The sequence below is a fragment of the Muntiacus reevesi genome, chromosome 4, assembly GCF_963930625.1.
Source record: "Muntiacus reevesi chromosome 4, mMunRee1.1, whole genome shotgun sequence".
Classification (NCBI taxonomy): Eukaryota; Metazoa; Chordata; class Mammalia; order Artiodactyla; family Cervidae; genus Muntiacus; species Muntiacus reevesi.
In genome coordinates, this window is record NC_089252.1 from 104,180,061 (window position 1) to 104,206,484 (window position 26,424).

At 41.5% G+C, this 26,424-nt stretch overlaps 1 protein-coding gene across 1 annotated transcript in view; it reads right to left on the minus strand.

The window, feature by feature from the left end:
- The window catches only part of CACNA2D3 (calcium voltage-gated channel auxiliary subunit alpha2delta 3), an 838,234-nt gene that overhangs the window by 136,935 nt on the left and 674,875 nt on the right, over nt 1-26,424 (minus strand). The window contains exons 19-27 of the mRNA XM_065935331.1: nt 25,727-25,798; nt 25,405-25,466; nt 23,955-24,022; nt 20,458-20,503; nt 20,202-20,299; nt 18,004-18,097; nt 14,981-15,076; nt 11,333-11,454; nt 8,515-8,595 (exon numbers count right to left, since the gene is read on the minus strand). Of these exons, the coding sequence (XP_065791403.1) occupies nt 8,515-8,595; nt 11,333-11,454; nt 14,981-15,076; nt 18,004-18,097; nt 20,202-20,299; nt 20,458-20,503; nt 23,955-24,022; nt 25,405-25,466; nt 25,727-25,798 (739 nt within the window). The remainder of the gene's footprint in view (nt 1-8,514; nt 8,596-11,332; nt 11,455-14,980; nt 15,077-18,003; nt 18,098-20,201; nt 20,300-20,457; nt 20,504-23,954; nt 24,023-25,404; nt 25,467-25,726; nt 25,799-26,424) is intronic.

The window sequence follows — 26,424 nt, forward strand, 5'->3', positions numbered from 1 at the left end:
AATAAATCCCCAAATCTCTCATGAGTCGTGTTGGGTGGGGGGAAATCCCAGAAACTGTTTTCCACCAAAGCATGTGAGGGCATTTCCAATGTTCTACCAAGCATTATACTGATTACACTGTTCAGAGGTTTATAAACTAAAGTGAAGATTAAGCAAATCACTGTCTTGACTGACAGTGAGAGTATATATTTTTAGAAAGCTCAGGACCTTTGATTGGGATATCTCTGTAACCACATACACAAAAACACTAGGCACAGTGATGGATACCTTCTGACGCAGGAAGTTCTGTCTTCAACACCTACTTACATACCTCTGATTTAAATATCTTCTTCATTTTTATAAGATAAAAATATGGCAAAATAAGTGAGTGAACAAATTAGCATTTTTGGTGTGTTTTTTTTTTTAAACAGACCATGACATATTTTTATCTAAAGCAGGAGTTAGCAAACGGTTTCTCTAAAGAGTCAGGCAGTAAATATTTTTGGCTTTTTATCCATATGGTCTCAGCTCTGCCATTTGCACAAGAAGTTGAAAACAGAAAATCTGGACAGGGATGTATTTCAATAAAATATTATTTATAAAAACAAGTGGTAGTTATCTGACAAGGTACTTGCATCCAGAATATATAAAGAATTTACTTCTCAACAATAAAAAGACAAATAACCTAATTTAAATACAGGCAAAAGATATGAGCAGACATTTCCCCAGTGAAGATATGCAAGGAGCTGGCATGTACATGAGAAGATGCTCGGTGTAGTTAGTTATTAGGGAAATGCAAATCACTTCATTCCCACTACGATAGCTAAACTAAAAAAGACAGAAATAGCAAGCATTCATAAGTATGAGGAAAAACTGGAAGCCACATACAATACTGGTGGGATTGTAAAAAGCTGCTGCTGCTTTGGAAAACAGCTTGTCAGTTCTTCAAAATATCAAATCTAGAATTACCTTATGACCCAACAATTCTATCCCAATTCTTACCCAGGAGAAATTATAACAAGTATCTGAACAAAAATGTGTACATAAATGTTCATATCAGCATTGGTAACAATAGTTGAAAAGTGAGAACAACCCAGAAGTATCCATTAACTGATAAATGGATAAATGTTATACATACACACAATGGGGTATCATTTGGCAGTTTAAAATGCCAAGGTATTGATCCTTGCTACAACATGAACCTTGAAAACATCAAGTTCAGTGAAAGAAGTGAATCACAAAAGCCCTTATGTTGTATGATTCCATTTATCTGCAATGTCTATAGAGACAGAAAGGAGATTAATGGGTTTCTTGGGGTTGAGTAGGGAATGGGATATAAAGAATGAGGAGGGTGTGTGGGTATGGGGGTTTTTTGGGAGAATATAAAATTATTCTAAAGCTAGACTGTGGTGACAGTTGTACAACCTAAAAAATACCAAAACCCAATCAACTGTAGACTTGAAATGGTGAACTTTATAGTAAATGAAATATACCTCAATAAAACTCTAAAAAAAAAGGTAGCATCCTAAATTTCATTCTGTGGATTACAGTTTGTCAATTTCTGTTCTGAGAAGTAGGTACAAGAAAGTGCAACTTTCAAAATTTTACTATGAGACACTTAAAGACACTATAATGATATCCCCTACGCAAGTTTTCACAGGGAACAGCACATGCTCAAAGCACTGGCTGATGAGTGTGGCCGGTGTAACACATATCATTCTTAACAACAGCAGTAATAATTTACCAGCTAACCATTACTGAGCACTCAGCTATAAGTATTTACCAAGCACTTTTCTTATATAAATTATTTTTCTCAAAAGGAACTAGAGGGGTCCCCCCAAAGCTAGGCTGAATCTGGGTGCAAGAAATAGCCCGTTATTGGTTAATTCTTTTCCTTTTCTATGATGATGAAACAAATCTCTATACTTAAAAACTAGGCTGCTAGAAATCCAACCAAAGCACCAATCAACCTCATTTTATAAATGTGAACATTCAATCCCAGAGCAAGAAGGGGGAAATGGCCCTGTGCTCACTGCTAAATCCTTGGCTTATACTGGCTTTAATGTCCAAATCCCAGCATGACCTTGGAAAGGGGAGTCCTGCCAAAACAGAACTCAAAAACTGGGTATAAGGACCCATAACTCCAAAATTCTGCTGCTGATTTTGGGGTGGAGAATGTGTTGGGGCTTTTGGTAAGGTTTATAAAAGGACAGTGGCTCATGGGAATGAGTGTCCTGGAGAGTGAGCACAGATTCAGTTTCTCCAAACTCTGGGCTATTTTTATTCCTGGAGCGATGATCCTCAGTATGCCTGTCACTGTCTACTGTGGTATGCAGAGCAGCTGTTCTACGCGGCCAACTCTAACTCAGATTCTCCTGCAGACTTGAAATAAAGCATAGTTGGTAGCTACATCACTAATCCATTTCTCTGAAGTTTGTTATTGTCATTCCTACCAGCTCAGAGCCCCTTTTGCCCCTGCAGTGCATTTGTAAGTCAACTTTAAAAAAAAATTAATGCCAAATGTATAAAAGCCCCATCTCATAGCTGACATTTAGACCACAGCTTACCTTGGGTTCCTCACTTCACCCTGGGGCATCTGCCCATCAGTCATGCTTTTAGATTCTAGTAAATACCACCCAATCCTGAGAGGCTCATTTGTGTCTCAGAGAAACCATTGAGACACAACATGTGTGAGGAATCTCACTCAAGATTCCTAGAGAAGTTTGTTCCCTCTGCTGGAACGTTCTTCCCACAGATCTTGGCATAATGGCTGTATCTCATCATTCCAATCTCTGATCAGGTCACCTCCTCAGGGAGGCCTTCTCTGAGTCCCCATCCTCCCCCAGTTTGGAGAAGCACTGCCTCTGCCACACAGAAGCATGAACATGAAAAAAAAAAAAGAAGAAGAAGTATGAACACCAGCATTCTTTCCTGCCGTTGGTACTCCCAACCACACTTCATTTTTCATAGAGCATCAACCACGACCGGAAATTCCCTTTCCTCCTCCTCCCTCCCGCCCTTCTTCCTTTCTTCCTCCCATTCCTGCAACACTTGTCTGCTGTCGGTACCTCCCCCACAAGGGGAGGCTCTCCTCCATCGGCAGCAGTTTGGTCAGAATGATTCTTCACTGGGCTGCTGCCCCCTCAGCCTCAGGGCAGGAGAGCCAACAATGCCCACTCACCGCATCAAACATCATCCCCCAGCTCGCTCCACAATGCCCTCTGGGGTGCTTGTGCTCAGCTGTATCCCCAGCAACAGGAAAATGGTAGGTGCTAGACACATACATACACACATATACACTCATTGAATTCTTTAATAAAAAATGAAGATAAGAAATAAGGTCTTTTTGCAAATAAGCCTACAAGGGAAAACGCTGAATCTGAAAGCACTGAGAGTTGAAGTTTTCCCATCAGTGTAACCCAGCATTTCTCCACCTCACCTTTGCTGACATTTTGGACCAGATGATCCTGTGCTGTTGTGGGCTGTTCCGTGTGATGTCGGATGTTCTGGAGTATCCCTGACCTCTACCCGTTAGATGCCAGCAGGACCCCTCCTAACCAGTCACAACAATCAAAAATATTTCCAGATGTTGTGAAATGTCTCCTGGGGGCCAAAACTGTCCCTGGTTAAGGACAACTAGAGTGATCAATAAATATTAACTTCTGCTATAATAAAACATTCCCTTTGCTCACCTACAAACTAGAATTTTATCCATGGAGACTTGACACATAATTAATTTCTAAATACTAGTTAACTCACATATACCACATATATGAAATCCCACCAAAGAAATGTTGATGAGCTGAATATTTGCCTATAACATTTTGGCACCATTATTTATGCAACTGTAAGGAAAGCTGTATATTAAACAGTACACTCAGTTTAAATAACATGTACCTGACAATAGCTAATGGTCAATGATGTTCAGCAACCTCTTTCTTAATCAACTGGTTAAAATGAGATCTTTTGTCCTAAGATCAAGCATCCCCCTTCATTACAAGGCCCAGAATTATGCAAATGAGACCACTTAACCTACATTTTCCAATTTTCTCCATGAATGGATCTAACATGCTGTGTTCCTTGCAAAGGAATAGACTGCGAGATCAGAGTCTCCCAAAATTTACTAGAAATCCTTAAATTTTATACTTAAGACAGGTGATTTTAGGTATGCAAATCATTCATATCTCTATAAACCTGTTAAAATATTCATTTCTGTAACCAATGCCTTTCTTTCTGGTGTTGAACAGATGCTTAGCTACCCTAAGCATCAGGTTAGATGCTTGGACCTCGAAAAAAATATCTGCTAATGCAGAGACAACTACTGTGCTAACAACAGTTGCTATAAAAAATGGGACACTTAACAGTTTTTCTACTCCTTAAAATATCCATATTGGTCTGCATCACTTCGCTATGGTGTGGATTGGAATTTTAGCTGCTGAGTGCCTCTCTCAGAGTTTTGGTCAAGCTCTGCGTTCCCACTGTTTGGTCAGTAAACTTTGCAAGCATGTGTGCCTATGTGTTTAGTCACTCAGTTGTGTTCGACCCTTTGCAATCCCATGAACTGTAGCCTGCCAGGCTCTTCTGTCCATGGAATTTTTCAGGCAAGAACACTGGAGTGGGTAGTATAGAGAACAGGTAAAAATGAACCCCACTTTTCTCAAGTCACTTAGTCAATAGTCTTGACATATTTACCATATCAATTCTTACCTTGGCACTGGGAATAAAAATATAATTGGGATAGCCCTTGCTTCTGGAGAGAAATTATTTAGGAAATAAATTTAGAATACCTTAGAAGAGATTTTAGATTTTGATATGTTAAAGTTCACATTTTAAAGCAAATAATTCAGAATTTATTCTCTATTACTTTCAAAATTCAGAAATATGAGCTTACCGAAAATTGAGATTAAGTATTTTATATTTGTCAGAGGGAGAGTCTAGAAGCACAGGGAAGTCAGAAAACACTCCAAGGAGGGGAAGAAGTTCCCTGCCTCCTTGTACCTTCCAATTTTTCTCAATTCCTCCCGTCTATGTATTTATTTTCTTCTCCTGATTCTCTCCACCCCAGCATGATGGAAACAGTACCTTTGACTCTTGGCTTATTGGGCCTGGTCTCTTCATTGAGAGTGTAGTATAGAATTAACACCATGATCTAGGTAACTTACAGAACTCAAGTCATAACAACTAAGGACAAAATGGCTTTCTGTAAGTTCAATCCAATGTATAGAATCCTTACTGAGTGTCTACTATACTCCAGGGACTACACTGGGTTATGCTGTGAAGGACAAGGTGAAAAGTAGAAAGTCTTTGACCTCTAGGAGTTTCTAAATGACTGTTCAGCTTTTCAGTTCACTTATCCTGTGCAGACATGGCTTTAAAAATAGCTGCTATTTTAAAGGTCTCGGGTAGTGGTGGGGGGGCGGGGAGGAGGATAGGGAGTAAGGGGAGAGACTGTCAATCACAGAGTCTGGTTATTATTCATTTCTATCTGGAGGCCTGGCAAAAGAAAGAGGTTGGAATTATTTATTGAACATATGAATGAATGCAGAAGTATACTGCCAACTTGAAGATAAAAATAGGCCGCCTCACATCCTGGTAAATTTTACTTCTTGATATTGATATTTTTTTAATTTATTTCCTCATTTTATCCCCAAATCAACCCAGAATAAGGTGAGGGAGATAGTAATCCCAACCTTATTTTAGATAGAACTTCAGGGACCCAAGACCACACATTTAGCAAGTTATAGAGTGAGTGACAAAACTATGTGGCCCTTAGAATCCCAGGTTTGCATTTCCAATAACAACAGAAAAATGGATTAGGGGCCTGACACACACAGCAGGTTCTAGCACTCTAGAGAGACTTGGTGGGCCAGAGAGAAAGTCCTACCACTCCTTCCTGTGCAGTGGGAAAGCAATTAAGAAAATGTAGCATGCTAGTGGCAGCTGGAGAGTTGGCAAGTTCCTCAAGAAAAGGACTGTAAGCAATGTCATAGGCCAAGAAGATGGATGGGGCCCATTTATGCACTGAGGCTGACGTATAAATGGAACCCGGCCCAGTTTGACTGCCCTTTCTTCAAAGATGTCATTGACAGATGAGTATCTAAATGTTTTTGTTTGAAAAAGAAAACAAAAAAAGAGAGAAAGAAGAGAATAACACACACACACATAAAACGAAAACAAGAAACTCTTTCTATCGCAAACAGACACGTGTAGCCAATGAACATGAGAACACCAGATCAGGTCTGGGAGCACCGCAGGCTTTGCAAAGTAGTCCTTGATAATAAACTGCAAAGTTGCACACCTTTCTTTTCAGATAAATTTCAATTTAGCACAAGGATTTCATTGAAATCCCAAATTACTGCCAGTTGGCTGTATCCCATGTGCTGTTGGAGGCACACTGGTTGGGGGACAAGCCTGCTCACACATTCTCCTTCATCTGCCAAAACAAGGTTTCTTCCCCAATTAAAATGGGCTTTTTAATTTTAAAGCAGTAAACAATGTCTACTTAATTTGTAGAGAATACACAGAAGAAAGTTGCCGAACCTAATCATCCAGTGACATGACGGGTGAGTCAGAGCCAATGAAATGTGGGGAAGTTCTGAGGAGGCCCCTCTGCTTTTGGAGACATAAAGGTTCTTTTGAGGTCACTGCCTTCATGATGCTGCATCCATGTCAGCCTTCAAGATCAAATATGAGCAATTCTGTTTTATCTTATGTCTACTCAATATACTTTAAAAAAGAAGATTAATAATCACCAGATTTAAAAGGTAACAACTAATTACAGTCCCCTGGATAACCTTGTTCTTTGTCTTTCTCTGTACTGCCTCCTGAAAATGGGCACCAATTGGCACACATTGAGTTGTAGCGACCAGGAGGGTGGCTCTTCTACCCACGCAGGGTGGGGCAACCATGTCTCATGACTGGCCTGTGGTCTCTGGCCAACTATATAACTCAACAGTAAACAAGCACACCATTTGGAAAAGTCATGATCTTCTCCAGACTAGATACACAGTGCCCAGGCTGAGTCCACGTTTCGTCCATACTCAGCCAAATAGACATTTATGAAATCTAAGTTATTTAGAGACATTTGAACATGGTTTGTAAACTTGGACAGCTGTGGCTGGGATGGGCACAGTGATCCTAGAGCCAAAACAGAGCATCCTCCATGATGACTTTATGAGAAATTCAAGGAAAAGGTTTTAGAAAGAAATTTCAAACAGACAATTTGGTTCAGACCATGTAGTTATCAGGTGGTGCATGTGGCCTCAACTCCAGAGAGATAACATGCCTCCAGAACTAGCTGGCTGGGTCAGGCTGGAGGTGAGTAAGGCTGACCTTCAAACAAAAATAAATCTTACTGAGCTAAATGATCCTGTCTCCTACTTTCCTCAAGGAACATGAGACACTAAGAACAAGATGTGAAGACAGCAGCCCTGAATTTTCACAGTCTTTATCTCCTGGCTGATTAGTTATAGGTCTGCCTAGTTGAAGATGAGCTACCGGTCAGATATATATGACTGTCTTTCTTGCCATAACCAATAGCCCAGTAATAACCAGGGCAATGGTCATCAAATGTTTCAGTCCTGCTAATATTTAATACAGTTATGATGTATAGGCTATGTCAGAAAATCAAGGCAAAGGACAACCACTTCAAACATGTCTGATCCATTTCAATTCCATCCCACAGTGTGTGGAGTCACAGAAGTAGATATTCAAAATCATTCTGTGGTACAACTTACCAGAAGCCAATTATCAGGATGATACTTAGACAGTCTCACTCATTCATTAACCAAAGGCTCCAACAATTATTTATCAGAAACAAACAATGTGCCAGACACACTCTTAGGCTCCATTTTCTCAGCATCTGTTTCCAAAGGAGGGTCTATGACAGTTTCTGGCCCTATAGGCAAAATATCACCAATTGAAAGCCTCCAGTCAGTCAAAAAAATCTACTGACACTCTTAAGAGTGAGAGAGATGGGAAAAGCCAGATACAGGGTTTCTTTGACAATTCAAAACTCAATCATGAAACGGCTTTTCCCCTGGTCCCAAGCCCAGCACCTGCAGATACATCTAACTCTAATCCCCCAGGGGGATTAGGGTGATGGAAATCTCAGGTTCTCCAGAGAAGGGCACATTTCAGCTTGTATTTGCCAAAAACAAACCCACATTTTCCTTGCATGGACCCTGTTATCCCAACGACATAGAAATGGGAGATCTGAAGCTTACTTTAAATTGACATGGCACCTACTGTCAAGAAATGATCTTCTGCACATACCAAAAATTTCCTACTGGCTCAGAGTCTATGGATAAAAGTCCTGGGAAATAGTTCTGCTTTCACATCAAATTCAACCAGCTGTCAGAACCTTGGGTTGGAGGAGATGATGCCAAGCTAAAGAGTTTTTAGTTTTTAATGTTTGCTTGTTTGTTTGTTTGTTTAACCTTTCAAAGCCAACTTTCTGATACATGGAAGTAGCTGATGAATGATGAATGGACATCATCCTCATTTTATATTCATTGATTGAAACACATCATTTACCTGCCACCACAGGAGATTTCCGTTCATCCAGGAGCTGGATGGAGGTACTTGCTGTCACCACATTGCTTTTGTTGACTGTCCCTATAAGAAAAAAGAAAGATTAGTCACCAAATCTGCACCAGTTCTCACTTCCCAGAACTCAGAGCAGATCTGCCCTGTTAGGCCCAAAGTGTGGGGTAGGCAGTCCTCTTAGCTTAAGAAATCAATGCACCAAGTTATGACACCCCCACTGGGGAACATCTAGCTACTTCACATCAAAATTATTAATCACCACAGAGGGACCATATTTTTAAAAATTTGTGGTTACTAATATCAGTGTTTACTGTCAGTTATCATATTTACATTGCGTTTCTAAACATAGCCACAGAGAGCTGCTTGAGATAAAGTACTGAAACTATTTTACAGTGAGCTGAGAACTTTAGCTGTGATTTGTTGGTTAAAACTTTACTGAGATATAAAATTTTAATTTCAAGCCAAGTTTTTCTGAGCAAAACTATTCTAAATAGGGATAGAGCTGGAATTAAATCCTTGCCCCATACTCTTATTAATGTGGTAACAATATGGTATTAGTATAAAGAGATTTTTAATTACTAGTGATGGTTCTAACACTCATGCATTAAAAGACACTGAACACAAATTCCTAATGCCCACAGTTAATAACTGTTACTCCAGTGGCTGCCTTATAAAAGGTTCAGTGAATGTGAGTTGAATGCAATCCAATTGAATTTAGAAGCAGGGAGAAGGCAGATCTGAATTTAAATACACTTATGACCAAAACAATTAAGAATTTTCTGGCCTGAGTTTAAGCCGTAATAAAAACCAGCTTCTTTCCCAGTGTGTATAGGTATTCAACACACAGGAGAAAAACCTAAGAAAGCTCCACCAGAATGCTTGTGTGTGGTGATTTTTAACATTTTCTCCAAATCTAAAGGGCCACAAAATCTCCTATTATGTCATCCATAACTTTATCATGAAGGTAAATTCCTTTTTATTATGTGATTTCATTCAAAGTTCAGTGAAAACCCCACTTGCCAAAAACCAATTAGACAACAGCCTTAATTAATCAGAATTCTTTTCCAGACATAATTCTTTGTAGGAAAAATGGTGAATAACAACAAAGCAAACTGAACTGAGGAGCCATTACACACAAACATGCATACACACACAGACACACACACATGCAACACTTCTGGGAGACGTTCTCATTACCCACAACTCCTCCTCCCTGTCCAGGTTTGGGAAAATCCCCTTCTGGATAATTAAATGGCTCCAGTCCAGATCTAGAAAGCTAAGTTTAATTTTTTTACTTCAGAAGACTACAAAAAAGAAAGTATCATGGAAGTATATGATAAAAGAAGACATTATTACTGATAGGTTTGCAGAATTAGAAAGTCCACTGTTTCTTAGTTGATATTTTCAGCAATAAAATGTGATACAGACAAACATAAAGAAATTCTTAGCACCTGGAAATTTATATTTGAGAACACATACATGTGCATGGGTGTGAGTTAACACAGGCCTGTCAGCAAAGGAGTATAGATAGACTCCAAGAATCTTGCTTCTTAAAGGAATCTAACTGATAATCTCCTCTAAAATCCCACCTAGGGAGGGAATTTCTACAATAACATTTGGTCTTTTTTTGAATATCTTCATTAATGAGGGACCCTATTCCTAATAAGTTCATTCAACTAATTATTAGACAACTCTTATCAACATGTCTTCCAAAATTTTTGAAAACTTTATTTTTAAAGATGTTTCATTTAGGGAAATAAGCAAGTACCAAAACTCAGGAAGGAGCTCTGACACTAAAGCATTAGAGAGTCCCCATTAGGGGTGACTTGGGAATGCTTGTAAGAGATTAATACAGAAGCCTCTAATATAAAACATAAGCATATACTGAACTGTCCAGAGCAATCCAAGTTTCTAGTACTATGTCTTATTCATCTCTGAAGCTTTTACAATGCACAATACAGAGCCTTACACAGAATGAGCACTAAAAATATCAGACACATGAAATAGAGATGGTAGGATGGCATCACCAACTCATGGACATGAGTTTGAGGAAGCTCTGAGAGATGGCGGACAGGGAAGCCTTGCATGCTGCAGTCCATGGGGTCGCAAAGAGTCGGACATGACTGAACGACTGAACAACGAGACAAGAAAAAGCCAAGGGCGACTGAAAAGCCTTTCCAGTTTCTCTTCTAAAACTGCTTCTAAAACTGGTTGAAATAAGGTAATGTTCAGTTCTCCTTTGGAGGGAGGAGACCTTAGCATTTTTTTATAATGTTGTAAAACCTAAAGACAAGAAGGATCATTGACTACGTGCCTCTCATTGGTCACTGCAGCTCCCTGTCAGGAGAGCAAAAAGCTACGCAAAATCTTAGTCATTACTTTTGTGTGTTGATTTAAATCAGCTCTGATGAGGAATCGTGGGCCTCCAGAGTGATGTGACCTGCTGAAGGCGCTGGCAAAAGATGTTATGGCTGTGTGAATTTTCTCTAAGTAGGACCATGACCACATTTTAGATTAAAAAAAAAATCTACTGAGAAGTTTGTATGTAAATTCTATATGGTACAAAATAACAGTCCTGCTTCCTGGCATGTGTTTTGCAGAGTCTGTTCAAGTAAAAATTTCCTTGCACTTGGGGTAACAACACTTACAGAGCTGGTCACTGGTTCAGGCGAAACCAATATTCAGCACTGGCTCTCCTGGCTGCCTTTGGCTCCCTTTAGCCTCCAGGATGCTCCCTCATCCTCTGCATGCAATGCTCAGGCCAGCAGGACCGAAGGGACAGCCAGCCTCCAACAAGGGCACCCACCTGTGCTGAATGGGATCGAATAGACGAAGCTCCCTGGGATCTGCTCGGCAGCTCTTCGGTACCAGAGAGGGAAGTGGTCTGCATTAAAGATGTTCTCCTTGTCTCCTGCTTTCAGGAAGTCCCTTGAAATAGAACAGAATAAGAACATGGTGCCAGTGAACAAGGAAAAGCCAGACACAAGTACCTCCCAGCAACTTCTGCTGGGTAAAACCAGTGTTGCTTTTAGAACGCTGACCTGATTTCTCTCTCTACAGAGAGGACCTGTGTAGCATGCACCCCAGATTACTCAGAAATATCTTGTATAACTCTGCAGTCAGACTCCCAGTGGGTGAAATGATTTTTCCTAGTATACCTAGTGAACGAATAGTCTTAGCATCTGAAGCAAGCAAATAAAGTCTTTAGAAATCCTATCAGAAGACCAAAGGATCAGAAAGCTTTGTCTTGCCTTAAAATTCAGACACATAGATACATATCTTTGAGAGGATCAATATCTTAAATAGGTCTCACTCTTCTTAGAAAAAGTGTAAAGAACGTAAACTGGGTTCATGTGAGAATCTTTGCTGCTTCTTTCCTTCCCTCCCTCTGTATTGTGTGTTAGTGGCTTGGTCGAGTCCAACTCTTTGCGACCCCATGAACTGTAGCCTGCGAGGCTCGTCTGTCCATGGGATTTCCCATGCAAGAATACTGGAGCGGGTTGCCATTCCCTTCTCCAGGGGATCTTCCCAACCCAAGGATCAAACCCGGGTCTCCTGCATGGCAGGCAGATTCTTTACCACCTGAGCCACAAGGGAAGCCCTTCCCTCCCTATTCTCCAGCAAACAGGACTGCACCTACTTCTGGATATGAGGGGCTGCTGTGGTGTTGGGTGAGACAGGTCTAAGTTTTAGGCAGAGCTGAATGATCTTGAGAGAGTTACTTGGGTTAGTTACTGAGTCTCTTGGCCCCATTTATTCATCTATAAAGTGGGAATAATAATATTACACTTACTGCAGTACTATCAGAATCATATAACACCATGTGTGAAAGGGCTATGTCAGCTGAAAGTGGCTCACACAAATATGTGGGCAATCTTAAAGCTCAAGAGTTTCTTTCATTGTCTGTGGTTTAAAAGACAGTTGTGAAATGGTCATCTCTTAGACTCAGAACTGACTTAGGACTTAAGGGGAGAACAGCACCCATACCGTGGAGGCTGGCATCACTGGTTACTACACGTGTACTACTACATGTGATCCAAAAGGCCACACTGAAAGCACAGAATATATGGCTAATATTTGGGATGATAGCGGCCACGAACTATAATATATACACTTCCAAAATCAGGCGGTGGGGATAGCAGATAGAACCTCAGTGTAGGAGCCTAATGACACTGTAGGTTAGCTCTAGCATGGGAACTTTATATTATCCAAACTTGTTCCCAATACTTTGAACTCTCTTTAACAAAAACATAGAAATTTTAAACTCTTTCTAGCCCTGGCTAATAGTGTATCCAAATAGGGGGTATATCAACAAATACCATTTGATTGGAGGGGGTAGGCAGATACAAGATCCTAAGACAATGCAAGCCAAGGTTCCTCTATATGAATCAATGATAGGTGTTTCCTGAAGACAGAAAGGTTATCATTTCATCCATCCAGATATCCAATGATCATTAACCCATTTTTCAGATGCAGTGAGTGAGGTGAGCCAGACTGCAGGTGAGCCAACAGTCTTGAGTGTGGTCCTGCCATCTTTCAAATCCATCACAATCACCTAAATATGAGATTAGCAAGGTGTTAGGGTATATTGTTGTTAGTGCTTCTTGTTTGTCTGTTTATTTGTGTCTCAAAACACATAACAGGTTTTCCTTCTGAGGATTAGAAAGTCTACTTCTGTGTCTTCCTTCACCTCTCTGGACCCTAAAATGAGAAGAGGATGTGTACCCTGACACTTCTAGTCCTTCAGAGGAACTTGCCTTCTGGTAAAGTATTTGTCTCAGGATACAGGGACTTTGCTGGGGGCTCAGTGGTAAAGAATCTGCCTGCAATGCAGGAGATGTGGTTTCAATCCCTGGCTTGGGACGATCCCCTGGAGAAGGAAATGGCAACCCACTCCAATATTCTTGCTTGGGAAATCCCAGGGACAGAGGAGCCTGGTGGGGTGCAGTCCATGGTGTCGCAGAGTGAGACACAAGTTAGCAGCTGAGCACGCAAGCCCGCATGCACGCACAGGTGCAGAGAGGACTTCAAAAGAGTCAAGTCACGACTACAGTCAGCTTCATAAACGACAAACGAGGAGCTGAGAAGGAAAGTGCCTTCACGTGGGAATTAAAAGCCAGTCCACAAAACAACCACAAATCTACGGATCTGCCACTTACAGATGTGGTTTTATAGGATGACATGGTTGGTGTCCAGGACTCATCTAAGAGACAAAAGAGCACAGCTAAACTGGACTTAATGGTACGTAGTGCTCCTGACGGGCCAACCCCTCTCAAATCACTGGACACCCAGTGCCTCCACTATTCCCACCATCCCTGAAGGTCGGGACTTGTAAGGTCTGGAATCACAAACACACACTTGGCAAACTCTGTACCTTAGACTCCACTCACCCCTGGTCTAATAAAGTCTCTTACTTCAGAGAAAAGAAACTGAGAAAATTTATTAACAGGCTCAGGAAGGACTTCCCAGGTTCATACCAGCTCTGGTCTAACGCCAATTTAAAGAGTTAAGACCCTGGGACTCTCTGAAGATACAGGGGTTGAACAGTGTTGGTTTAAATGGCATCTGGGTACTGAAGTTGGTGACACTCAGCCCACTGTCCATCTGGTCTCTTTAGAACATGGAAACACTGTCAAACCGAGGGTCACCAGAATGCCCAGTCCTGGCTGTGGGGCTCTACAGGCCCTCAGACTCTGAGCTTAGGCACAGGGCTTTACTAAAACATACACAAATACACACCAGAATTGAAACACTGCTTCTCAGACAAGCAGAAATTCCTCAGCAGAGCTGCAAGATGGCTGAAAGCCCTCTGGTCATCTGTCAGGAGTTGAGTGAGTCCTTTCTCTGGCTGCTCCCCCAGTAGCCACACTATCTCCAGAGTCCTTAAGTGACCCACCAGGGTGGGAGAGGACTCCAGGACAGTGGACAGATGCCAACAAGTGTGAAGAACAGAGTTGCGGAAAGGTCAACAATGGGCAGGTGAATACACACATTTTATATTTACATTTAAAGTCGCACAGTTGTGTCTGACTCTTGGCAACCCCTTGGACTATACAGTCCATGGAATTCTCCAGGTCAGAATATTGGAGTGGGTAGCCTTTCCCTTCTCCAGGGGATCTTCCCAACCCAGGAATGGAACCCACATCTCCTCCATTGCAGGTGGATTCTTTACCAGCTGAGCCATAAGGGAAGCCCAAGAATACTGGAGTGGGTAGTCTATCCCTTCTCCAGGAGATCTTCCTGACCCAGGAATCAAACCAGGGTCTCCTGCATTGCAGGGGGATTCTTTACCAGCTGAGCTAACAGGGAAGCCAAAAACACACACATTGTGGTCCCCAAAGGAGAATAGAGAGGAAAATGTCAACAGGTCTGAGTTTTGTTTCCACCGCTGCTGGAATCAATGAATGATATAAATGCCCCTTTCATTATCCTGCTTCAGGAGCTCCCTACTTACTGATTGGTGAGCTGCTCTGCCCCAACAAACAGGTTGATTCTCGAGAGGCCTGTGCGAGTGCCAAGGAAGGCTACCTCCACACCCTTGTCTGAATTCCTAAAACAGAGCAGCACAAGTCAGGGGGATTCTGTCAGACAGTCAGCAGATAACAGCTTCTGCATTTTAAAACTCATGGAATGTTGTATGAAATAACAGCATTGAAGTCTGATATTTTGGTAGAAATTACAGAAACACACACACACACACACACACTGGATGCAGACTCTGATCACTTACAAAGGTTTTCATGGTAATTTTTGCCAGAAAAACTATGAAGTCTATGACCTAGTTTGGTGGGCATAAGAAAATGCACCCTGAAGGATAAATAAACACACCTTTATCTCAAGGTTCTGGGTGCAATCTCAGAAAGCAGGTCAACTTTGAGGAGAGGAAAGAAAGCCTTAGAGCTAGATTTCTGCACTTACGCTACCAAGTCCACTCTTGGTCCTGAGGTCATCAGTGGAATCTGCCATTAGCAAAAACCAGCAACTGAGCCACTGATTCAAGTCTGTAGTACCCCACAGCCTGAAAATGTTTAGAACTTGAATGCTTCACCATTCAGGGGGCACCAACATGGAAGTTTTACCCTCACCATCAACCCCAGAAGGATCAGTAATGAAAAGACTTCTGTAAAGAGTCCGACGGGAGGCCATGTGTAGGAACTCTAAGGAAGGCCTTAGCAAAGAAAACTCATTTGAAGATTCACTGAGAATTTTTTTTCAACAGTCAAGGTAAATTTTATGTTTGAGCATGTTCTTCAGGCTATTCTCAGTGCATACTTCTTCAAAACAAAGCAAATAGTCTTTTGCCACAAATATACAATTTTATTCTACCAAAAAAGTATGAAGAGAATACTGATTCTTGAGTTTGCTTCCTTGCCCTAGATGCCAGTAGCAATTTGATTCAAAGCTTTATCCATGTCATCTTCAATATAAGATCATTCAGTTACTTGATCTCTGATGGTTGTCAAAGTGGTCAATACTGCTTTTAAGTATTTAAGGGATGAATAAAAACCAACACTATGTATTAGTTTCTGTTCATAGCCTACACCAAGTAGGAAAGTCAGGCTGCCCAATCAGTAACAGATGTGGACTACAAAGCAAGCTACCATTTTGGAAATCTTTAGCATCTGTTAGGGGTGAATCAGCAATCTTTGCACAGGATTTTAAGTTTCCCAAGAACCTAAAAGAAACATTTCCACTAGAGAATGCAATCACAGAAAAGGTTCTGACTCTTCCCAAATCTCCCAGGGAATAAGATTCATGCAGGTAAGCAGTCCAAGGATACCCCCCAAATATAATGAGAGTAGCTAGTTATAACTTTTGGACTCCAGATTCACGTATTAAACTACCTACCTTCCATTTTTTCTTAGGAGTCATTTTAACCTTAAAATGTCTAGAAGAGAATCCAGTCCATGTCCAGTCCCAAGCTTGCTCTTGCTTCCTTGTCTCCTGACCACAGAAATAGCATGACTATCTAAACAGGTATTCATGTCATAAACCTGAGAATGATTCTTGACAGCTCAGCCTCCCTTCCCTCACACTGTGAACTCATCACCAAGCCCTGGGGGTTGTACTTTCAAAGTATGCCTCTCGTGCATCCCTTCTCTCTGTGCCCACAGCCACTGCTGTGGTCCAAGTGACAAATCCCTTGAACTGCTACATGTATATATATATATATATACATATATATATTTACCCTCATTCCACTCTATTATCTACATATCAGAAGGATTTTTTTAATGCAAATCTGATCATCTACTTCTTAAAATCTTAAAATGTCCTTAAAATTCTTCAGGGATTTTCCAATATTCTGACTATAAAGTCCAAAATCCTTAACCTGATTCCCAATGTTCTAAACCATCAGGCCCCAATGAACCCTTATCTCCTGACATCTTCCAGCCTATCCTCTACATTTCAGCTCTGCTGGCCTTATTAAATTCCCCAGCGATCCAAACAGCCTCTTACCTCAGGGTCTTGCACATGCTGTTCCATTTCTCTGTAATTCTCCTACGGAACACTTGTACAGAACACTTTAGCTCCATGTCACAAAAGTCTTTCCTTTCTTCTATCTCCACTCTAGGTCTTATTACAGTCTACATGCCTAATTTTTCCTTCATAATTATCACAATTCTCAATCACACTATATATCATAGGCACCACAATGATAAGGACTATGTTTGATTGAGTTATTTCCATTTCACCAATATCTGGCCCAGTGCTTGTCACATAACAGACATGCAGTCGATATTTGATGAATGAATGAATGAAAATGAGAGCAGAGTGAATGACAGACCCAATAGAGGAGAATAAACAAAAGGGAAGATAAAAGAAGGAGAGGAACGAATAAAGAATAAAAAAGGAGAAAGAACTGAATAATATACAACATGAAGGCAAAGAACAAAAGGAACTTTTTAAAAAATTTTTAATCATTAACAGCCTACTTAAAGTAGCAAAATAATAGTAATAATAATAATAAGCTACTGAAGCACTTCTCACCCTAGTCTTTGACAACAGCTTACATGGGTTGCCCTCCTCCCCCTACATCCTCCACTTCAGAAATAAAACCGCAGAGTTATATCTGACACCCTAATGGAATAGAGCTCTCACTTTCCTGTCCTCCTCACAACCTAGCCTGGCCCAGATCCCAAGTTCCCTCCAGACTGTGAAGGAGAGGGAGCCATGGCAGGGCAGGAAGCAAAATGCTCCTTCCGCCTCCCTCTCTCTCGGAAGTGTCACCCTACCTCAGCAGACCAAATTTCATGTAATGTTAAAATTCAAACAAATTATATGTCAAACTCAGGAGCTTGCCATCCAAGTCAGAGCCGCTAATCTGCTCTAGCTCTTGTGGTTTGGAGCTTTGGGGAAAATTAAAGAACTTTAACACCAGCCTCCTAAAGCAGCTTTAGTTCTTTAAACCATAACCATATTTCGGACGGCTTGTGGGGAAATGGCCATGAAAAGGGGACACGTGCAACCACTTACTCAGATTTGTTGAGGGCAAGGCTGGTCCAATAGGCTTCAATGGGAGCACTCACCACAGCATCAAAAAGGACTTCCTGTATCAATTCTTTATCACCTGTTGGGAAGATCAGACTTGAAAAGATGTCTTTGGCTGGACCCCAAACTCCAGCATGAGAGGTGCTCACCAGGCTCATTTTGCAGTATCTGCAGGCTACTATCTCCTATGGTGTGTTGCTGTGTTAACTGGCCCCCAGGTGAAAATATGAAACAGCTCTGACACCTGATACACCATAAGACAAGGGACTCCAAAGCATCTGGACAAGACGATAGTAAGTTGAGAGTTCTGGGTGTCTCACGCTTCAAGTTTCCGCTTTCCCTCCCCATCGAGTAGTTGATGCCATAGACCAGCAAGCCAACTCCGGGATTTGGAGATTTGGAGACTGGAAGGCAGCACTCCTCAGAAAGTTTACTCTTTTCATCCCCACTTCTGCCCTCTATCAAAATCTGCAATTCTTCAGGGCCCTGATCTTTATTGTAAGGGAGAGGGATATGATAGCTAATCATTTCTGGGACTCTTTATTTTGTGACTTCTTCCATCTAAGCTTTTATTTATTTATTTATTTTCATCTTAAAGTGGGACATCCATCCTTATCCAGATGAATTCTTGATAGAGCTCTGTGGAAGAGGATCAGAAATCAGGAGGATATCAGAGGCATCCTAAAGCCCTCCAGCTTTATCACGTATAGCAGGCCAGTCCTCACTGTGGCTGGTGGCCAAGAAGATGGTGCAGCTTTGCTGTAAAAGCAAAACCTGGAAACAGCTCATCATGAAATAGACAGTGAATAAATTGAGACATAGTTACATAGTAGAATACCACACAGTAATTCAAGCAAATGCATCAGAGCTAAATGATCAACACCAATCTCAAAAATATAATGTATGATGAGTGAAACACAGGTTGTAGGATAATATATATTATACAATATATATAAATTTCAGTATATAAAGTAATGAACATAATGGCATATAATGGATATGGATACATAGGTATATATGTATATATTTGGTGTGTGTGTAATATATATATATATATATATATATATATATTACACAATGCATGGGAATGATGAATAAATACAAAGAAGTAATTCTCTCTGAGAGGGAAATGGGCCCACACAGGGCGCACTCAGGGTCTTCAACATTATCTTTGATGTTTCATTCCTTAAAAAGTACCTGCAGCAAATATGGCAAAAAGTTTAAAATTTGACAAAGCTGGATGGTAAATGTAAGTGCTTCTTTATATTAGTGTCCACTTTTGTTTCTTAAATATATCACTCCAAAAGGCAAATAAAACAAAAAACTGAGTTCACATGACGTCCATCTGATCTTTTCTCTACCAGAGCATATCCCATCATCATGAAGATGAGGTTTGGATGTGGATAATCTTACCCCTCTCATAGGGCTGTTAGGTTTTTCTGTAAGATAACACATGCAAAGAACTTTTCATGCCACTAATAAGTGGTATCTGCTAGGGGTAGGGATGAGTGCCATGCTGGTTTCTGGTGAATCCCTTGTGCCCAGACTTTAGCTCCTGGAACTAACCAACACAAATCTGTGTTTGTGCAGGGGACTGCTCTTGCACCTGGTGAGCACCAGGCCTGCTGCTGCTCTTTCCTGACCCCACGCCTTCTCCCCCTGCACCAGCTACTGGCCATTTCTGATTCACCGAGCTCCCTTAGAGGGCACTTGGTAGGAGGAAGGGCAGCAGAATGTACACTGCAAGAGGCAACATGTCACAGCAGCAGTCCCACTCTGGACAGAAACCAGGAGACATAGAGTATGGCCTTGGATGAGACAAGTCTTATTTTCAGCCCTTGTGTCTCATTTGCAAAATAAGAGAGTAGCTGTTGATAGTCTCCTCCCAACTGTAACATTTTCATCCTACTCAGGTGCTTGACTAAATGGTTTGGTAATAGGACACATTCAATGTGAAGGGTTAAATTGGGATTGGGGATCTGCATGACTCTTGACAACCCACATTCTTTCTCCTGTTCCTACAGGAGGCAGCCATTTGGCTGGATTTCTTGTGACTGATCACCTTCGTCAAAGCAAAGCTTCCCTTAAAAACTGAGAAGAAGTATAGTTTTGAATTCATCCACACCTCCCTCCACTACCCAACCACCACATGCACAAACATGTGCATTTGAAAGCACACTCACATTGGAGCAGAGGCTCTTTGCCTTTGAGGTAGAGTTTAATAGCTTCTAGCTGAGACAGATGACGGTGCTCTGGGTGTAGGTCCGTGTTGCAGTAGGACCTAGGAATGTGACATGGCCCAAAACAAGAATGTGTACATATTTATGGCATCACTTTCCTTTGCCTTTGAATCAGGAGAACTGGTCAAGGAAGTACAGGCAACTTGAAATCAAAGAGGACAATAAATACCAATGCTGAGAAGGACTGTTTCATTCTTACCATTCATCTGCCAAGGACACATCAGGGTGTTCTAAGTCATGCAGGCCTGGAGGTCAAGGAGAAGGGCATCATGAGTATGTATCATTTGTGCGGGGCATTGACTCCCCGCAGTTTCTTCTATGCTTCAAATGTTCTAGGGTCATGGCCATGGGGAGAGGGGGTTAAGAGTAGACATCAATCCCAAAGACACCTGCCTGGGAAAAGGGACCCTCACATAGGAAACATTTTTGTCTCAGGTAGAACCTTCCCCCAACTTCTACTTCATTCAGCCACTACTGCAACTTCCCCAGACAGAGTCTCCCAGAAAAGACTTAACTCCTTGAAGATAATGATGCACCAGTGAGTCCTGGGAAAGAAGCTTAGCACAACAGTGGAGACACCAACTTTCGAGGCCCATACAGTTCAGCCTGAGTCAGGAACTTGAGTGGGCCACTAAACTCCTGTGTGATGTCAGCAGGTTGCTTTACTTTTCTAAATGTCAGTTTCTTTTTGTGCAAAACAGTAATAATCATCATCCCTAAGGGACAGGTGGTTGTGAGGGTGCAATTATAGGTTGAATGGTATGAGACCGCCAAAACTCAACTGGTTTTATCCAGCAAAAACTGCTAGGTGATACAGGATCCTAAGTAGAAATGAGTCGTCAGTCTGGAGAGGTATCTAGGAGCACTGAGGCTTGCAGGGAATTGGAGAGTGTTTATAGAATGCTCGAGACGCCCTTAGTGTACGAAACCACTCTTTCTCCTTGTCTCTTTATGTGACTTCACTTTTATGGGTCATCAGCAGACACACACTTTTAAGTGACCACCTCAGAAACCCCATTGATTGAGAATGGCAGTCTCCCTCATGACCAATGATATCTTACTGCACTCACGAGTCCAGTACCCTCCTCAAACACAAATGTACACGATAAACAGCAAAATATTAGAACTGGTACCACACTCTCTTGTTTGATTTCATAGTTAGTTGGGAATAAATTATATAGAATATCATCCTATATGACGCAAGTGGCCATATCCTGGCTCCAGCACCTACTGGCGGAATGAGATTGGGAACGTCACTAGTAGAGCCGAAGGTCACAGACTGCAGGAGAGGGTTGAATGGGACAGTGGCTAGTCCCTAGGGCGATCCGCGCACCAATACACGCTTTCTCCCCTTTCTTGCTTCTTCCACTCCTCCCTCCCTCCCTTCCATTCTTCCTTCCATTCATTTATGGAGCATCAACCATGAGCCAGGTACTACTCTAGGTCTAGAGCCTTGAAAACATAACAGAGACCAAAAGAAAAAGCACTGACTGTCTCATGATATTTACTTTCTAGTGGCAGAAAAGAGATAAGAAAGTAAAGTTAAAATACATAACGTATCACTAGTGAGGACTATGAAGTTAAGGGAGAGAATGAAGCAAGCAGAGAGGGTACCAAGGGATGGGGAGGGATGAGGGAGTGTCAGTGTTACTGCTGGAGTCCAGGATGCTTCACTGAGACAGTGACTTTAGGCAAAGACCTGCAAGAGGTGAGGGGAGAGCCAGGGAGTAACTGAGGTGCTCGTGGCAGAAGGAATCACGGGTGCAGAGGCCCTGAGACGGGATCCCGCCTTCCTGGAATATTGGGTTAATGACATCAATTCTATACATATTTCTAGTTTTTGTTCTCACCAGTCTTCATCTACAAATCTCTCTCTGCCTAGACCCTAAAGGGAAGATCTTTTTGACTGATTCCTCTCTGAGCTCCTAGACCACCAAAGAAATATGGCTATTCTCTAACTCTCTTACCTCCAATTTAGATACTCCTGACAAAATCACATCTACTCTTGATTGATAATGCTGACAATAATAACATTAGCTCTAACTGACTGAACAAGTACTGTGTACAACATATCTGTATCAAGATATGTGTGTGTGTGTGTGTGTGTGTGTGTGTGTGCATGCATGCATGCACATGTACTCAGTCATATGCTCTTGGCAACTCCATGGACTGTAGCCTGCCAGGCTCCTCAGTCCATGGAATTCTCCAGGCAAGAATATTGCAGTGGGTAGCCACTCCCTTCTCCAGGGGATATCCTGACCCAGGGATTGAACCCATGTCTCTGGCATTGCAGGCAGATTCTTTACCATCTGAGCCCCCAGGGACTGTTCTGACCATGAGCTATTTCCTTACCTTGACCTCAGATGGCTTAGATGTGAATTTTCTGTCTTCATGAGCAGGACATCTACAGAGTCACACATGGCTCATGGAGTCAGAAAATTAAAGAAGTTTTAAAAAAAGATCCCTGAGAAAACATCCTGTTGAGTATCTTGGTCAAATCACAAAGCTGCCTGTTTTTTCTTGCCTGTCTCTAGGAAGAGGAAGCACATACTTGATTACCTCTGAGCTTTGTCTGGATCAAAATGACCCACATTCACTCTCCTTCCTATTCCTTAAGATCTCACAATCACTTGGGAGATAAAACCCAAAGTCCATGAAACATTGTGAGGACCCTGGGCAGTAGACCAGAAGGCCATATATGGAATCTGCCATTTCAGGGATTTCCAATCTCCTTCTTCCTTCTCTGCTACCTCACTGGAATGAATCACAAAGCAGTCCAGCTTCTGGAAGTTCACTATACTCATTTGTAACCAGTTCTAACCCATGAAAAGCTTGATTGTAACTGACCTTCCCACTCTTGGCATACTCCCTGAGGATACCCAGAATACCCACACTCCCTGAGGATACCCAAAAAGAACACTGGTCTGGTCTAACTCCTTCTCTGTTAAGACGCAAAATTTAACACCTGGGTAGTGGCACTCTGGGAGTGAAGCCTTTCACAGGCTAGCCCCAGTGCTCCTTATGACTGGTGATACTGGTAAAGATAACTTCTCTGAGGTACTGGGTTGTTGGGAGATGTAAAGGACAGTATGGGGGTGATAGCAGTTTTAAAGATTAAAGGGCTGTAACAACTGCTATGATTTACTGGGAGTTTCCAGAGCACTGGTGCTTTATGAAGACAAGAAGAGCTAAGAACCTCAAGATGCTCCTAATTCCTTCTGACTTAGATAAATCATTTGAATGATCACATTTCCCTTTGACCTAGGCTGCCTCAAAACACAAGTGAAATTTGTAGCTCAATGTGGAGAAGACTAAGGCTTGCCTACCTTTGTTTTCCTTTTCCTGGGCTTGAGTTTTTATACTAATTCATATTTTTCTTGGTACTGATTTTTATGTATGAGAAGAATACAGCTGGTAGATGGATGATTCCTATGAGTTGCCTCGACAACTTTGTGGATAAAAGCACAACACAAATAAATGAAACCATAAGGAAAGCCCCCACTATCTGGGAGTCCCAGGCATCTGAAACAGTCTAAGAGAGCAAGGTAAAATCAGGGGGGTAAATGGTTGAGTCAAATGTCTAGGAATTAGAAAAAGGGTTGGATAGCTGAGCAAATTCTTCAGCTAACCCAATGGCTGGCTTCAGGGCTTTCTTCCCACATGAAAGGAGTAAGATGGATAAAGACAGCATCTTACCTTCTTCAATAGTTACGTTCCCTCGGAAGAAATATTTCCCATGGCCTCTGGAGAGCGCCACACCTAAACTGTGCAGAGAAACAAAGCAGATCTTGAAATCCATAACATTGACTGGAACAGACTTGTGAGCTAACTTTTTATTTTCCATTTTCACATTCCCATTTCATGCTCTGTAAGCAATGTTTTTTTTTTTTCCAAAAGTTTACTTTCAAAACTCCACTGATGAGAGTTGGTGCTGATCTTAGATTTGATCAGCTGCTTCAAAGTAATTTCTGATTGGAAGCGCAGCAACAATGGGTGGCTAGAGTATGTTTAAAAGAGGTGTGGCAAACTGCTCCAAGCCCTTGAGCAAGCCCTTCTCTTAGATGCTTTTGTAAGAGCTACATGCCCTAATAATCTTCATTACCGCTTTATGCATCCCCTGCCCTACATTTAGCCACACAAGGGTCTTTCCAGACCATAGAGTTTGAGATGAGGGAAAATTAACACCTTTCTAATGGCAAAAATGAACACTTCTGTTGTCACTTGAATGCAACCACATGACTGTATGGTGGGTTTCTTTGCCCAACTCTCTTCCTAGTCTGATAGATTTTTCACACTCTCATACTCTTAAAAGTCTTGATTTAAGCTCCTTCCTTTTTCACCTAAAGTCAGAGAATATGTTTTGATAACACGGTCTCATCGTTTGGCAAACCCACTTAGCAGTCACGTGTTTCCTCAAGTGCTCTGGTTCCAAATGGAATTCACCCAAGATCCCTGGCCATATATGACAACAACACCAAAGATTTTATTACGATGGATCCAGAGTCAGTAAACTCTTTTTTCCCTGAGCCCTGTGAGGCATCAGTTGAAGAACACAAAGCAGCCCTACCAAAATAACTTTTTACAAAAAGCATCATCACACTAAGTTAATAACGGGAAACTTTAGAATGCCACATAAGAAAGCAGGCAAGGGGGAAGTTGCAATTTTCAAGATTTTTTTTACAAAGATAAATAACAGGATTGAAAGGCAGACAAGCACAGAGAAACAGTACGGAGAAATTAAAACCGAAGTGCAACACGTAGGGATGAATATGCTGCCTCGAAGTGTGAAGGATCTCTTTTTGAACATGGAAATAAAGGGCAGCAAGTTAGATGGTTAAGGACCCTGGTAACCCGGTGAATTTATCTCTCCACCCTTAGTTGGAACCCCCAAAGCTTATCTGCTTGATAATGAGATGCAAAGCCATGGCAAATTGAATGAGTTCTCCTAGGTGAGCCTGAACCATTTTTCCCCTTATGGAAAACAAAAACAAAAGCAGCCTGGGAAAAGCCCCTTCCTCACTCTTTCCAGCCTTTAGGCAGGATGTTTGGTTATCTTCAGATGATGAGCTCTGAGAGTGTCAGCAGGTTTTGTACAAACACAACTGATGGGTCTGATGGAATGTCCATGTATTATGGTCAGCTCTACCTGAAAGGAGTACCCTTGATGTCTGTATAATAGTAGTCATTTGTCATCACCAAAACCCGTTTCTAGATTGAAAAAAAAAAAAAAGTCGTAGAGAAAAGAAAACATGGTTAGTCTGCTAGGTGAAGTTTTCAGAAATAAATAAAAATAAATGGACACACTATGATCAGGTTAACAGTACTACATGAATCTTGTTTGAGATAAGTAAAGACAAGAGAAAAATGAGCTCAGTGAATGATATTTACTCCAGATAGAGCTTTCAAAGCTAATTTTTCACAGTGGTTTGTTTTAAATTAAGCGGCAAGAATGTTTGAGAAAAATGTACCCCTTTGTCCACTGTCTTCTTCACCTCCATGGAAAACTTCCCGGTCTTTCTATTCACCATGGCATTTCTTAGCTAAAATGATAAAAGAAAGTCGGGGTTAGTTCTTCCCAGGGTTACCATGCTGTCTTGGACACCTTTCACCATCTAGCTTGAATGCATATTTGGTGGCTCGGGTATGCAGGGCTGGGCCATTTCCCCATCCACTCTTGGTGTCCTTGTGCACTAAGTCTAAATTCTATTCTCAGATCTCTGAAATGCGACTCTGGAAGAATAAACAGCCAACTGCTCTTGTCTAGGGGGAGAGAGGCTAATAAAAATAAATAAAGGACCATCAACCTCAATTTGGGGTGCTCATGTAAACCTCAGGGCAACAGTGACCAAAAAAACCTGTACAATGTTAAATCCTGACAGTCAAGGAATGAACCCCCAGCAAATGCTAAAATACTCAAGAAACAAGGAATCTCAGGGCACAAGTTACATTTTCACAAAAGGTATTGGTTTGTTATGGAGAAAATCATTTTTCAAAACACAATCAAGTTAAAGATATTTTCCTATAGAGTAGTTTTTTGTTTGCTTGGTTGTTTTCAAAAGCCAACCATCTGGAAGACAGGGATTAGCTTTTCACAGCATGAACCATCTTCAAATACTCTCTGAGAAATCTGGGCCACTGAAAAGCCTGACTGAGGCTGATGGGCAGT